At 57.4% G+C, this 15,714-nt stretch overlaps 1 protein-coding gene across 1 annotated transcript; it reads right to left on the bottom strand.

The window, feature by feature from the left end:
• Positions 1-384: 384 nt before the first annotated feature.
• CSRP1 (cysteine and glycine rich protein 1) lies at positions 385-14,840 on the bottom strand. The gene is made up of 6 exons (XM_068173631.1): positions 14,695-14,840; positions 7,801-7,913; positions 3,411-3,579; positions 2,926-3,052; positions 1,060-1,153; positions 385-787 (listed from the first exon to the last, which is right to left on the bottom strand). The coding sequence occupies exons 2-6, from the start codon at positions 7,910-7,912 to the stop codon at positions 711-713; spliced, it is 579 nt and encodes a 192-aa protein (XP_068029732.1). The 5' UTR covers position 7,913; positions 14,695-14,840; the 3' UTR covers positions 385-710.
• Positions 14,841-15,714: the final 874 nt, after the last annotated feature.

The raw sequence follows: 15,714 nt of genomic DNA, 5'->3' as shown, positions 1-15,714 counted from the left end.
TACCAACACACCCCAGAAGGGCTGTCCCTGGCCTCCCACATCAACCTCTGCTTTTGGAATAGCTATCCCAATTCCTGGAAGTCTTCAACGAAAGGGCTTGGAGCAACCTGGGCTAGTGGAAGGTGGAACAAGAAGAGCTTTAAGGTCTCTTCCAATCCAAACCGTTCCATGCTGATTCTTGGTGGGAGCAGAGGGGGAGCCCATCCCAGCCGAGCTGCAGAGCTCAGCTGGCCACAGCTGGGCCGTGTCAAACTGCACCGACACATTCCTGCCCCTGGGCGTTAATTTCAAGCCAGGACTGCAAACGCCCCCCCAGCTCTGGGCAGCCAGTGCCCGTCCTGAGCCCCAGAGAGCGAGTCAAGTCAGCGCAGGGCCGGGCCCGGGTGAGCTCTGATGTCGCTGCTGTTTTATTGCTTGCTCGGAGTCACGGCTGAGCACGCGGCCGGCGGGGCGGGCAACGCGGAGCAGGACTTGGGCACCGGGGCCTCTCTGCAGTGGGAGGGAGCGGCCCCCCTGGGCCACCTGCCCCGGCAGGACCCCACAGGGACAATGCTGGGATCCCCCCGCTCTGGGGAGCGCCGGGGCAGGGCAGGAGGGGCCGGTGCTGCGAAGCAGCGGTGGCTGGGGTGACAGCGGGGCACTCACTGCGGCGTGGGGCGGGCGGGCAGCGCAGGAGAGCCCCGGGCGAGTGCAGGGCTCAGCCCTGGGGCTCACTGTGAGTGGATCAGTGCCCCGGCGCCCTGCCCGAAGCCAAAGCCCTTGGGACCGAAGTTCTTGGCGTAACAACCTGCAGAGGACGGAAGGGGTACACAGGTGAGGCTGGCACAGGAGCAGGACCTCCCCAAGGGGCACACCCTGCCTGGACAGGACAAGGTTTGCCACATTTGCTGGGCAAACAGAGGCCCTGGCTCAGCAGGAAATTCTCCAGCTCTGTGGCTGGCACAGTCCTTCCCTGAAAGCAGCTGCTGGGCACCCCTTCCCCAACCTCCAACCCCCCGGGGTCCTTTCACCCCCTCCCTTCAGGGCCCAGGAGAAGCCAGCAGGGAAGGTGGGGCTCACCTTTGCAGTAGATCTCCCCATCTTTGTCTGCCAGGGTGGTGGACTCCAAGCTTTTGCCACACTTGGCACAGCGGAAGCAGGACTTGTGCCAGGACTGCGGGACAGGAGCAGAGCCCGGTCAGACCCCAGGGACAGGACAGCCAGGCTCTGGTAGCAGCCAGGCTCCCTGCTCTGCTTCTGATCCAAAGGGGCTGGCAAAGAGCTCTGGACGGGATAAAAGCTTTTCCCTGGAAAGCACTCCCAGTCCCACAGGGAAAATGCAGAGAGGAAACACCAGGTGTGGGCACTGCTCCTGTGCTGATCTGGTTTTGGAGACCTTTTGCTGACACTCTAAGAAGTAATTTCTGCAGTAATTTCATCAATAATTTGTAAGGAGCAATCCCCCCCCCCCCCTCTTTGGGGATTGCACTCTCTTAACCAGCAAGATAAATCCCTCCCATTGTCCAGCTGAGACCCACGGCTGGGGTGGCAGCAGGGATGGACAACTGCCCCACACAACCACAGCTCCAAGGAAGGCAGCAAACAGAGGAGAAAAAATGCCAAAAGCAGACAGTGTTTAAAAATAACCCCCCATGGTTCCAGCAGTCCCCTGGAGATAAATGAGCTCACAGCCTTCAGGCAGACCTTAAGTAGCCAGAGCTGCTCACCGAGGAATTTAAACAAACACTTGGGAAAACATGAAACCTTTTTTGGAAGAAAATGTGAAATTCACGGGCTGGAGGAGGAAGTATTGGATGGAGTCATCCAGCAAACATTAGCACATGAAATACATGCTCTGGAATCCTCTCTGGGTCTACTTTAATGTAATTGCTTCACCAGCTTTGGTTCTCTGTAAACATTGGGGCCAGAAACTGACCAGGAAGCCCAGATCATGGTTTTAAGAGTAAATTCAGCTTCTGACCCTAGTCTGACCATCAACACGTCCATCACAAGCCAGCTGGGGGGTGATGATGCCGAGGGGCCCTTTCTGTTGACCCCTCTCCTTGTTCTGGGGACACAGGACAAGCACAAAGCCCCAGGAGGACAGAGCCCAGCCAGGTCAGGGAGTGACGCCTCATCACTGGTGAGGCTGTCCCAGCATGGCCACCTGTCCCCATGGCACAAAGCCAAGCAGCCTGGCTTGGTGTCCCTGACAAGCTCTGCATGTGCCTGACCTTGTGGGGAGGGCAGCTCCAGGCAGGGACCTCATCTGGGGTCCCAGGGCTGGCAGGGCAGAAGGGGTCCCCAGGCCTTGCAGAGGAGCTGGGCTGAGACCGGGTCACAGCTCAGGGTGCGAAGAACCGTGGTGAAGGGGTGACCTTGGCACAGGGAGTGCCGGGGCTGTGACAGTGACCTTCACACCAAACCCTGAGCTGACCCAGCCACCACCGGAATAGCCCCAGGAATGTTCACCAAACCCATGCCCACAGCTCCAGCATCCTGCCCGACCTGTGGACAGTGCTGACCACTGGAATTCACTGCCTGCCCCAAATCCTGGCCACAGCGTCCCTGCCTGTGGCACAGAGGGGAGAAAGAGGCACCTTTCAGTTAACAGTGACACTGGCCATGGCACATGTCACTGCTCACCCTCCCAGCACATCCACAGCAGGATGTCCATGGTGGCCTCTGCTGAGCAGGGCTGTAAATATTTAATATAAAATGTATTTCTCCCCCATCTACAAGTCTGTGAGAGTGCTGCAGCCTGGACAACCTGGCTTCCAGACATGCCAAGATCTCCTTTTGGTGCCAGGCTTCCAGGTGAACGCGGCCATTGGACCCAAGCCCAGCCCTGGCTGAGAGCAGGTCCAGACCCTCTCTGAAGGTGTCCCTGCCACGCAGCACCCTGTGCCCACCATCCCCGTGCCCTGTGCCACCATCCCCTCTTACCTTCCCAGCTCCGATGACCTTCTCGGCCGCGTACACGGCCTGGCCACAGCGGGGGCACCCGTCAGCTCCTCCCACCTTCTGGGCCATCCTGGCTGCATTGGGGTTGGGGGGTCGGTGGGGCTGGCCCCTGTGGGTGGCAGAGAGCTCATGATCAGGAATGCAAGGTGCAGCAGGGAAGAACTATGGGATCCCAAATCCCAGCCCCGTTTAAAGTGAAGTTTGGGAACAACAAGCCCCATGGAAAGCTCAGCCTGGGGCCTGTGTTCTGGGAGAGGGTGGGGAGCGTGCTCAGGCAATGGGGACATGTCCCATCCCATCCCACCCCCCAAACACGGTTCAGTGGGATTCCTTGGAGGGGCCGAGGGGCCAGGCAGCCCATGGACACTGCTGGGAGTTCAGCACAGGCTGCACAGCCAAGTACCACAGGACAGGTGTGGGGAGAAGGTGCCCACAGCCCCAGTGTCAAAAACAAGGCTCAAACTCACTCTTCATATTTGATTCCCAGGGACTCGCCCTTGTCCGTGCTCAGGGTCCCTGCTCCCTGCCCGTAGCCGTAGCCCTTGGGGCCGTACTTCTTCCCGTAGCAGGACTTGCAGTAGATCTCCTCACCATGCACGGCCACAGTGGTGCTGTCCAAATTCTTCTTACAGACCACTAGAACAGAGGGGAGGGTGTGGCATCAGCCTGCTCTGCCAGAGCCTGCTAATTAGCTGGGGAAAACAAGCTCTCCCAGGGCCAGCAGAGCTCAGCTCTCAAGGAGCAGGGAAAGCCTCGCCAGGACCCAGCTGCAGGGAGCACATGCAAACCGGGCAGATAAGGATCACTAGAGCAGTGTCTGGCTTTAAAAGGAAACAACCACCAAAGCCAACACGGTGATACCAAGGGAAGGAAAGCTCTCTTAACCCTCTGGGTGCTGCTCTCCTGCAGCTGCACTTAAACCATGGGGGTGAATTTCCCCTACGAATCACCGCAGGATTCTCAGGCCCGGGGATGGATGTCCTGGCCCCACGCCTTATCCACTGCAAATCCACAGCAGGAAGCACTCAGGGCAAAGAAATGTGAGCAAACGTGGTTTTCCTGGTGTTTGGATGGACCAAGAACCACCCAAGAGCAGTCCTGTGGCCACACCCAAGGCACTGCAAGGGCTTCACACATTGGACACAGTCACCTCTCCAGAGCTCCAAGGCTCACCTGACACCTCAGCCCTGGGTTTGGGGATGTGCAAGGGGGGGTCTCAGGTGAGGAACACTAACTCAGCTGGGTGTTTCAGCCCTGGGGGTCAATGTGGGATGTAAGATGGGACAGGAGGAGATGGCAGCCAGGCTCAGGGGCCCTGCTGAGCCCACCCTGAGCTTGGTGCTGGGCTCAGGCCTTCTCTTGATTTTTAGGTTTCCATAGAATCACAGACTGGTTTGGGTTGGAAGGGACCTTCAATTTGGATTATCTGATTCCAACCCTTTGCCGTGGATACTTTCCACTATCCCAGGTTGCTCCAAGTCCTATCCAACCGAGTATTGAACACTTCCAAGGATGGAGCAGCCACAGGTTCTCTGGGAAGCAATGCCCCACCACCCTCTGAGTGGGAATCACTTTCTTATATATCTAATCTAACTTTCTCCCTCATATCTAATATAGATATTTCAGTTTTAAAACACCCCCCCTTGCCCAGTCATTATCTGCCTGTGTAAAAAGCCACTCTACCTCTCTTCTATAAACCCCCTTAAGGTCCTGGAAGCACCAGCTCCTGTCCCAGCTCTGCTCACAGCTGCCCTGTTCCTTCCCAGCCCTTCCTGAGACACTCTGCCCAGCCAGCAGGAGGCCACCAGCACCCAAACTCCAGGTGATGCCCAGTGCTCACGTGCCCCGTGCAGGATCCCACTCCTAGGGCAGAGTCTGCAGCGCTGGCAGCCAGCCCCAAACAGATCCGGCTGCAGCTGCCGCAGCTTCCCCATCCTGCTTTCCACGCCTTAAATGTCGAGGCTTCCAGCAGCTTCTTGGCCAGCAGAGCAGTTTCTTGGCCTTTCCCAATATCACAGGAATGCAAACAGAGCAGAGTTCTCACCCCGGAGCAGCACAAACTGAACAGGGGCAGAAGGCAGCCCTTCCATGACTAAATACAGCCAGGAGAACCCCGTGTGCCTCTGCTGGGACACGAAGGAGGAAAGGGAAGCATCTCTTGCCATCTAAGGAGGCTCTGGCAGAGTCTTCTCCTGGCTACATGCTCCCACCACAGCAGGAGCTGGGCATGGAGAACGGATCCCAGCTGGGAGAGACCAGAGCAGGTTACTGGTTCCAAAGCTGCCAAGCTCCTGGGCTGCTGCTGGGGTCTCTGCATTTCCCTGGAGTGACACTACTCAGCCAGACCATCAGGAAGGAATTTGGGCACTTTCACTGGCATTTCAAAGGGTTTTGTCCTGAGCTTTGTCCCGGGGTGGCAGTGAATGGTCTCAGTGGGATCTGGATAGATTTGGAGCTCCAGCCCCACCTTTCACAGTCCCTCATCTGTACTCACAGAGTTTTGAGAGGCAACAGAAAAATTTTCTTACCCAGCCCCCAGGTTTGTGCGTTGCAGAAATTCCAGTGCGCTGCACTCAGGAGTTAAGGACCCTTTGTTTTTCTAAGAGCAGCTGAGCTGCTCTGCAAAACAATTAAACAGAGCTGCCTCTGCTTTCCAAGGCCATGGGGCTCATTCCAGCTCTTTCTGCTGCACTACCCAGGCAGCTGGATCATGGCCAGGAGTCAATCACCAAGTTGCTCCCTGAGCTCTAATGCACTGTGGTAGGCTTGGCTCCTTTTAGATGATGTTTTTGGCAGATCTGGTTGAAGTATTTGTTATTCTCCCCTAAAGATAATGGTTTCAAGTTCCTTGATGGGGCCCAAATGCAGCACTGGGGAAACAGGCTGGGAATGCAGGAGCTCAGGAGCACCACCCACAGCCTGTGACACAGACTGGGAACAGTGGGCAGCAGGGTGGGCTGGCACACGAGCCACAGCCTGACTGGGGAGCCACAGCCAGGACAGAGCTGCTGGGTACATGTGGAGTGGCATAAATGCCTGCAAAGCACAGGGACAGCAGCCCTGAGCCCAGGACCACTCCCTGGGCACTCATTTCCATCAACACACACGAGGGACCTTCTTCCCCACTCTGGCCGTGTATTCCCACCTGGAAGAAATGCCTTTAGCCTCATTTTGTGGTTCCTGGAGGCCTGCCCTGCTCTCTGGGTGCCAGCATCCCATGGCAGCAGCTTTCCCTGGCAAACCAGCTGTGTGCACAAGGGGTGAGGGCAACATTCCCCACCCTCCTTATCTGAGGCCAAAGAACAAACAGGATTTCCTTCTGCAGAGCAGCTGCCATACAAACCCAGCCAGTCATCCTTGTCCTGCCCAGGAAATGCCTCAACAACTCCCCTGCTGAGCCCTACCAGCCAGAGTGAGTTTGCAGCCTGGAAACTCCCCCAAATGGGAGCACCCGGCCACGCTGCGCCCCTGCAGGAGCAGCAGCCTCCCTCTCCCCCTGTCCCAGCCAGCTGTAGGTGCTGAGCCCCAGGCAGGCTGGACAAGAAGGATCCAGCAGCCAGGCTGGGTGGACACAGGGACATTGCAGGGATCATCCCATGAGGGCACTGGAGTTTCCCTGCTGGAAGAGATCAGTTCCAGAGTGTGCCTTGTTTCCAGATCCCGCCTCTGCTTGCTGCCCCTATGGAGAAGATCCCAGCTGTGCTGCCTGCTGTGATGGGATGGTGAGACTGGACCAGGGCACTGGGATCAGCTGAGGAAACATTAAACCTCAGTGGGACCCTGCTGCAAGGCCACCCTGGAGATGCACTTCTGCTGCTCTGTGGCAGAGGCAACGTCTCGAGGAGCCATCAGCAGACACAGGCAACATCTGTGCTCCTGTCCACAGAATTCCAGAGAGGTCTGGGTGGGAAGGGACCTTAAAACTCATCTTGTCCTACCCCCTGCCATGGGCAGGGACACCTTCCGCTAGACCAGGCTGCTCCATGCCCCATCTCCTGCAGGCACAGGAGAATCACTGGTTCTGATACGTGACAGTCTCCAGGGACAGAGGACAGCAATCTGGTACCACACAGGCTGAGGACACTGCTCATCTTTTGGATCAAACGTCTTGCAGCCCCTCTGGATGCCCCAGGTTTAAGGAGCTGCTCTCAGCACTGCAACACCACCAGCCCTGGGATCCCCAAAGGCAGGGAAGAGTGTCTGGGGGCTTGCAGCAGGATCCCAGCACTATTTGTAGGATCCTGCAGAGGGGACAGAGGAAGGGAGCTCAGCACTGGATCACTTGCAGCCAGATCCTGTTCTACTGCCCCTCCCCAGAGGTGACACTTGGGTCCAAACATACACCAGAGACACCCTCAGTAATAGTGGATCTGCAGACAGATGCAGGGTGGTGGGGGTGATGCCTCAGCACTTCTCAGGAGGCTTTCCATCGGCACAAGGGCCAGGACAGGACCACATCTCCTTCCCATCATCCCCTCAGACACGAGGAGATTCCATGCCAGTTCACCAGGCTCAACTACCTTTTAGTGTGGCAAAGCCACTCAGAAGGCTAAAGCCAGCCCCACCTCTGAGCATTGCACAGCATGTGCCACCTCCTGCCACCACTGCTGGGAGAGGCCCTGTCTCATGCTCCAATCCTTAACATCTGGACACAGACCAGAGGACCCAGCCTGGCCTTTCCTTGGAGTAGGGATGGACTAAGTCTTTGTGTGGGTGCCAGCTGAGGTCAGCCCCGACAGCTTGGACAGCCCATGTGTCCTGGGATGATCTGTGCTCCTGCCTTGCTGGGGGGCTGAGAGATCCTGAGGAGCCTTGCCCAGGAAGCAGAGAGGGGGTCAGGGAAGGGGTGGTACTCACTGCACAAGAAGCAGGACTTGTGGAAGCTGTTGCCTTCACACTGCACCTCCTCAGCGAAGTACACGGCCTTCTGGCACACCCCACACTTCTTCCCTCCTCCCCAGTTTGGCATCCTGCAGGGGAAAGCACAGTCAGGAACAGGGCAGGGCTCTGCGGGGCCAGGATGGGGCGGCTGGAGCAGGCCCTGGAGCTCCAGCACTTTCCCACATCCACACGTACAGAGAGCAGCCACAGTGTTTGCAGGGGGCACAGACTGCAGGGCTGGCAACGAGCAGAATCATGAGAACCTGGGGACCCAGCACCCAGCAGTGCCAGCTGCCTCCCAGGGACCACTGGTCCTGTCTGTCAGGAGCAGCAGAAATCCCTGCCTCGGAGCCGTGGGACCTCACAGCTCCTGTCAGTGCCAGGAAAAGGGAGGAAGCAGCACAATGCTGGGAGAGAGCAACCCACAGAGTTACCCAGGCACCTCCTCAGGTCACAGCCCTCCTGCCACCCCTGCCATGCTCAGGGTGACTGTGACTGAAGCCTTGGTGCTGGAGTGACAGCTGCCACAGCCCTGGACACAGTCCCAGCTTCTCCTCCCAACCAACGTTTCCATCTCCGGCACTGCAGGGCAGGGGACAGTCAGGGCTGCCCGAGGGCAGGAGCTGGCCCCTGACACCACCAAACCCCAGGCTCTGGCACATGTCCCACAGCACCATCAGCTCCTGCCTGACCAAGCCCTCCCAGGCACTCCTGCGCTCTGGTATCTCAGTCTCCTCCAGGACTGCAGGCAGAGTCATGGAGCCTGGAGAATCTGAAAACAAGAAGACAATGCAGGGCAAGGACCTGAGCACCAGCCTAAGCCACCATCCAGCTACTCAGCAGGCTATAAATGCTTCTATTTCTCTTCCCATTCCTAAACTGTGTCCGAGGAGACACCATCAAGAGCCCCCTAGATCTGCAGATAAGTCCAAAATACTGTGAGTTGCTGACACGAGCAGCAGAGCTCCAGCCCAGAGGGGCCTTGACACTTGTGAAGACAAGGTCAACATAAACCTTGAGACATTCACACAACAAAGTCCTCAAGGAGATTCTGAGGGAGCCAGGCTAATTGACTATGGCCAAGAGGAAGCTAAGGAGGATCAAACAGCAGGGGTTGCTACAAGGACAATAAAACACTTTTTGGAGGGACCAGTGATACAAGCAAGGTCAATAGGCACAAGCTGCAGCTTGAGAGGTCTCCAGGGGCCTCCTTCCATCAACACCTCTGGAATTCCCCATCCTGCTCCCATCTGGGGACAGGCAGCAGAAGTCACCATGTGCATCCTGACCCCTGAACAGCTAAAGCAGCAGGACAAGGTCTCCAAAACCAAACTCCATTTTCAGAGTACAAGATTTGCCAGCCCACCATGTGTGTAGGACCTCATCACCTCCCTCAGCTCAGCTGTGTGGAGATGAGGAAGGAACCTTGGTCTGCCAGGGCACACCAAGAAGCCTTGGAGACCCCCCCTTGCAGCAGATCCTGGGTCACCTCGGGCAGCTGAAGCCCCATCCCTGGGCCTCCAATCCCAGTGGCTCTCCCAGCTGGGGAGGTGGGTGCTAAACCCAGCAGGACTGGGGGTTGTACAGGCATCAAACAGAAATGGGGGAGCATGAAGGGCTCACAGGCACAGCAAGATCCCTGCACCTCCCAGGCCATGCGGAAGTCAAGATCTTCCCTCTGTGGGAGTATTTTGCCAGGAAAAGGGAAACTCATCCCAGCCTGGGTACCAGGGCAGGGGTCAGAACTGACTTGCTGACCCCACTTTATCCTGGCCACAGCTTCCAGATGCCTAGAGGGTCTCAGTGCAGGCCAGGCAGACAGAGAAGGGGAGGAGCAGGGGCTGGAGAGGCTGTGCTGGCTCCCGGGATGCTGGGAGCCGTGTTTGGGGTGTGATCCCAGCAGCTGGGAAGTCTCTTTTCCAAAGGCCCCGCAGGCTGGGCTTCCCACTGTGCCAAATCCCTCCCTTTCAGCCTGATTCTTCCAGTCCCAGCCTTTGGATTGCCTTAAAAGGACACAGGCTGTTTCTCTCCAGAGCCTGTTTATTCCCCTCCATCAGGAGGAGTGCTTGACCTGGTTCAGGAGTTTCCTTGGAGGGCAGAAACATCCAGCAGCACCCCCTGAGCCCTGCATGGTGTGGGAGCCCACCAGCCCCTTTAGCCTCTGTGTCAGATCCCACCTCAGGAATGACACATCACTGGCTACGATTCTTCCAGGTCCCCCATCCCTTTCCAACCACCACAGCTGGCAGACCCCATCTCTGGGATTCCCCAGGCCTGCTTTTGGGGGGCAGCCTCTTGCCAACCCTCCCTGCTCCAGTGCCCGGGCATCCACAAGCGCACCCCATGGTTTGGGACCAGCTGCTCCCCTTTGCCTCCACAGCACATTTTGTTCCCCTCAGAGCAGCAGCAGTGAAGGAAGAGGCTTTGTTTGTCCTGAACATCAAGGCTACCCTGCTCAAACCAAGAGATTAGCAGTGGGACACCTTCCCCTGAGCTGCCTGGAGGTCTACAGGAGGAGAAAAACTGCTTCTGGGTGATGCTCACCTGACATTTGCCACAAGAGGAGTCCAAGCCCTTTTACTGCTGCTGATTTTCCTCAATCTACCATGGGAAAGTTGCAGGTGCCTCCACTCAGTTCAAATGATGCTAGGCAATTTGAGCAGGTGACTCTCACCATGAAGCCCAAACACAGCCCCAGCAAAGCCACATCCCAGCAAAACCTCCTGGCACACACCAAGATGGATTTTCTGAGGGGAGAAACCATGGAAATTACTTTGTCCTGGGCATCCATGTGAGGGCTCACAGCTGGACACAGAGAAAAGCTGAGATAAGATTTAAGTTGCTGAGAATTCCCTGTTAGTCTACAACACCCCCCCCCCCCCCCCACCAATGCTGTGAGCCCAGCAGGCTACTTGGAGACCAAATCTGTGCTACAGGCTTTCAGCAGCAGCAAAAAGAGGAATAGGAAAACTCTGCTCTGGGTGCCTGGACCTGACCAGCCAAGTCCTCACAACTGCCATCCAGACAGATCCATCCTCCCAGTTCCCTAAGTAATGGCCACTTTAAGATATGTCAGAGTGTTTACAATCCCTTCAGCATTATTTTCAGAATACTTTGCATATTTTGCCCAATTGCAACACTTGGTGACTGCAGTCACACTTCTCCAAGTCACTCTGGGTCCCATGCAAAATAAGGAACAGGAGGTGACACTCCTGCAACCAATGACCTTACTGAGCAGAGGCAAGGGGCTGCCAAAAAAAACAAGATTATTCTCCTTCCTCCTGCAGCTCCAAAACTCCCAGCAAACATATCCAGAGCCCTACAAACACCACTCTCAGTGCCAAGCAGGGCTTGGCCCTGGAGCCACTCCATTATCCACTACAGATAAGGAAAGAGGTCCCCAAACCAAGATCCCATCCTTTAGCAGCAGCTGCACTGCGGGGAGCACAGACACAGGGGACGCTTGTGCAGAACCACCCAAGGCTGACACTTGCTGGAGATTAACCCCAATTCCAGAGTCTGATGTTGCAGCAGTCCAGCTCTCCAGAAAAGACCAGCTTGGATGGAGCTTGGAGCAACCTGAGACAGTGGAATGTGCTGCTGCCTATGGTGGCACTGGGCAACCTTCGAGGTCCCTTCCAACCCAAACCTGTCTGTGGTTCTATGAAATCCAGGCTCAGACTCGCGTACATCTCAGAGGTGCTGTGTTGCACCAGTCTGGGAGGCAGTGCAAGCTACACTGAACAACCAGGCATAAAACAGTATGGAACCAGTGTGTACTGGTGCTTTGGGTTGTCATCACTGGCTCTAAGGGGAAGCAGTGAGCTGATGCAGCCATCAGACAGCAAAAACACAGTCATCCTCTTGTTCGAGTGGGTTGAAAGGTCAGTGTGCTCCTGTCACTGCCCCCAAAGCTGACACCCTCCACCCTGCCATCCTGACAGCAGCTGGGTGGGAGCTGCTGGAGCTGGAGCAGTGCCTGGGGCTGTGTGGATGCAGCCCCATGGCCATGGGAGCACTCAGGGCAGGGCAGGTCCTACCTGTCTCTCTGAGGAACATCCCTGCAGCCACCGGGATGTCAGCTCAAGCATCCAACCTTCTGCAATAGCTGGGAAATCTTCCCGTCTCTGTGCCCTACTAAAATCCTACAGTAATTAATTGCAGAGCAATCACTTTGTGTTTGGAGATCACTGAGGAACAGCAGACTCATACTGACCCATATAGAAAGTTCCTTTTTTTTCCAAATGAGAGCATTAAAACAAGTGAATGACAGAAGAGCACCATCAGTGCTGCACAAAATTCACTCCTAAGCCTGTTCACAGTAGTCCAGGCAGAATTAATCCATGTCCTGGCAAAAGGAAGAGTCAAAGGGGAGAAAGCCACAGCAGGAGCCCCATGCTCTGGGGTCTGAGTAGTGCCTTCCAGTTTAGAGAGCAGCTGGCATGGCCATAAAATGGGCAGAAATTTGAAGCAAGAGGGACCCAGACAGATGAGACGGGGGCAGAGCAAAGAGGAACCAGCTCCCAGGGATACACCAGGGAACTTCCCCTGGGAAAGCCCCAGGGGATGGCACCAGGGGTTCAGCATCGGGACCTGCAGTCAGACCCATGGGGGACTCTGCCCCAGGCAAACAGGAACTGTCACAGAGCAGCTTTCCCATCACCTGGGCACAGGTGGGAATAGCTCTACAAGGGGCAAGCTAGAACTGTCCCCTTGTCCCCTGCTGTGTCATGAACTGGGAGGAGCAGTAATGTGAGGAGACTCTGGGCCACCAACAGCGTAAACAAGGATAAGTGAAAGTCATGTGTGACCCAGTGATGTTGAACTGGTGAGCAAGAGAACGGGGACCTGAGGCTGATGAGCTCAGAGACATGGAAAAACACTGGGAATTACCAGGGAGAAATCACAGAATTGGCCCAGGAGATGCAGCTGGATCACATCAGATGCCTCTAAGGGCTTTGCTGGGAGAGTGATGCTCACATGTGGCTTATCTACTCTATGACTCCAAGAGCAGTCAGGCTTGACTCCAGTACCAATCAAATGATTCTGGCACAAAGGCAGCCTCAGGTTGGCTGTGCAGAGCAGGGGCCTGAGAGAGGCCAGCACAGAGCTGAGCCACCAGTCAGACACGGCTCTCGCAGCCACGGGCCTCTGCCTGCGCACACGGCTCCTGAGCTTGGCTTACAAAGAATTCACAGAATGACCAGGTGGGAAGAGACCTTCAAGATCATAGAGTGCAACCCATGCCCCAACACCTCAACTAAACCATGGCACCCAGTGCCACATCAAGGCTTGTTTTAAACACATCCAGGGATGGTGACTCCGCCACCTCCCCGGGCAGGCCATTCCAGAGCTTTATCACCCTTTCAGTAAAAAACTTTTCCCTAATATCCAACCTATATTTCCCTTGGCACAGCTTAAGACTGTGTCTCCTTGGAAGCAGGGTTCTCCATGAAAATCCCAACTTGATCCAGAACAAAAGCAACAGCATTTTCAGGGGTGCTAAGAAAAGCTTGTGACTCCCACAGGGATCAAGATCCATCACTGAACTGAGCCCACTTGAGCTTCCCCAAAGCCCTGAAATGCCCCAGTTGGTTGCATCCTCCCCACTTGGTGCTGCCTTGCAGGAGCAGGGAGCTGAGCTCAGATGCTCTCAGGCAGCTCTCAGGCACTGCCATCCTGCCTGGAGAGCCCCTGATCCAGGGGACAGCAGAGGCTGGCACAAAACCCATGACCCACTGGAGCAGCACAGCCCTGAGCTCCTTGGGAATCCTCCCCAGGGCCCACTGCACCTTGCCAGCCTCACCCCCAGCAGAATAACTGAACATCCTGAGCTGGAATTGATCCACAAGGATCACATCCAACCCCTGCCCTGCAGAGACACCCCAACAGTGCCACCCTGGGCATCCCTGGCAGCGCTGTCCAAACACTCCTGGAGCTCCGGCAGCCTCGGGGCTGTGCCCATTCCCTGGGGAGCCTGGGCAGTGCCCAGCACCCTCTGGGGGAAGAACCTTTCCTGATATCCAGGCTGACCCTCCCCTGGCACAGCTCCAGCCGTTCCCTTGAGTCTTGTCCCTGGTCACAGAGAGCAGAGATCAGAGCTGTCCCTCTGCTGCCCCTCAGGAGGAAGCTGCAGACCCAGGGGAGCTCTGACCTCAGACTCCTCTGCTCCAGCAGAAGCAGACCAAATGAGCAGTTGATCCTTGCAGGGCTTCTCTCACCCTTCCCCAAGCTCTAGAGCCAGGAGGAGCAGCGCCCAAAGCCAGCCTCACCCCTCACACTATTGTAGCACTGGCCCCTTCTCATGCAGGGAGAGACAGAAGATCTGATACAGGGACTTGGCAGAATCCGAGGCTTTTGCCCAGTGCTCCTGAACCCCCCCCATCCCACGGGCTGAGGGCTCTGAGGCTGGAAAGCAGCACCTGGAGCTGTGCTCGAGCCTGTGCCCAGCCTGGTGCACAGCAGTGCAAATCTCTGTGAACTGACCTGAGCCCACATCTGAGCTGCCCCAGGCCCCCTGGAAGAAATGAGCTTTACTGAGTTCAGTGATCTGATGCAAGAGCTTCGGCTTCCGCATCCCGCCATGTGCGCGGCTGCTCCGGCACCGGGAGCAGCCTCAGGAGCTCCCACCGCTCCCGTGCCCACCCACGGGCACACGGCGGGGCTGTGCCCCGCTCCAGCCCCGCATCTCCCCCGCTGCGGCCCGCCGGGCTGGGGGGCGGCGGGGATGAGGCATCCTCAGGGGATGGAGGGAGGGATGGAGAGGGATGGAGAGGGATGGAGAGGGATGGAGGCAGCTCCGGGCTGGGGAGGGGAGACGGCTCCGCTGCCCTCGGCGGGACCCGGCGGCCGCCTCCGCCCCGCACCCACCTGCGGCCGGGCCGGGGACGGTGTCGGGGTCGGTGTCAGATCCGCGCTCGGTGCCGGCGCCGGGGTCGGGCTCGGTGTCAAATGCGGGCTCGGTGTGGGGCTCGGTGTCGGTGCCGCAGCCGGTGTCGGGAGCCGCGCTGGGGCCGGCGGTCGCTCGGCGCTTTTGTCGCTGGCGGGGCAGGGCGGGTCGCGGGGCGGCGGCGGCACTGATGTCACGGGGCTGGCGGGGGACGGCACGGCCCGGCCCGACCGGCCCCGACAGACGCTGCCCGGGAGCCCGTCCCACCACCAGGGGAAGGATCCTCCGGGGCCCTAAAAGCCCCAGGCTGGTTCCCGGGCGGCTGGAGCACTTCCCAGATGTTTCGGCGCTATTTGGTTCTGCTGAACGTTTTCCTCTAAATTAAAAGAGACGTTGCAAGATTGGAGAATGGACAGAGAGCAGCACTGGGGAGAAGGACATGGAGGTGCTGGTGGATGAGAAGCTCAACGTGCCCTGGCAGCCCAGAACCCCCCCTGTGCTGGGCTGATCCCCCAGCGTGGGCAGCAGGGCAGGGGGATTCTGCCCCTGTGCTCAGGTGAGACCCCACCTGCAGAGCTGCCTCCAGCCCTGGGGCTCCAGCACAGGAAGGAGCTGGAGCTGCTGGAGCGAGCCCAGAGGAGGCACCAGAGCTGCTCTGAGGGCTGGAGCCCCTCTGCTCTGGAGCCGGGCTGGGAGAGCTGGGGGTGTTCACCTGGAGAAGAGAAGGCTCCAGGGAGGCCTTACTGCAGCTTTTCCACAGATAAAAAGGAGTTTATAAGACTTCAGCAGGAATTGTACAATATGGGTGGTAAGACCCTGGCACAGGGTGCCCAGAGCAACTGTGGCTGCCCCATCCCTGGAAGTGTCAAAGACCAGGGTGGATGGGGCTGTGAGTAACCTGGGGCAGTGGAAGGTGTCCCTGGCAGTACAGGTGGGACAAGACGGGCTTTGAGGTCCCTTCAAACCCAGCCCGGGCTGGGATTATGAGTGTCTCGTAACAA

Source organism: Anomalospiza imberbis, chromosome 26, assembly GCF_031753505.1.
Source record: "Anomalospiza imberbis isolate Cuckoo-Finch-1a 21T00152 chromosome 26, ASM3175350v1, whole genome shotgun sequence".
In the NCBI taxonomy this organism is placed as follows: Eukaryota; Metazoa; Chordata; class Aves; order Passeriformes; family Viduidae; genus Anomalospiza; species Anomalospiza imberbis.
This window is presented reverse-complemented; position numbering and strand designations above follow the sequence as displayed.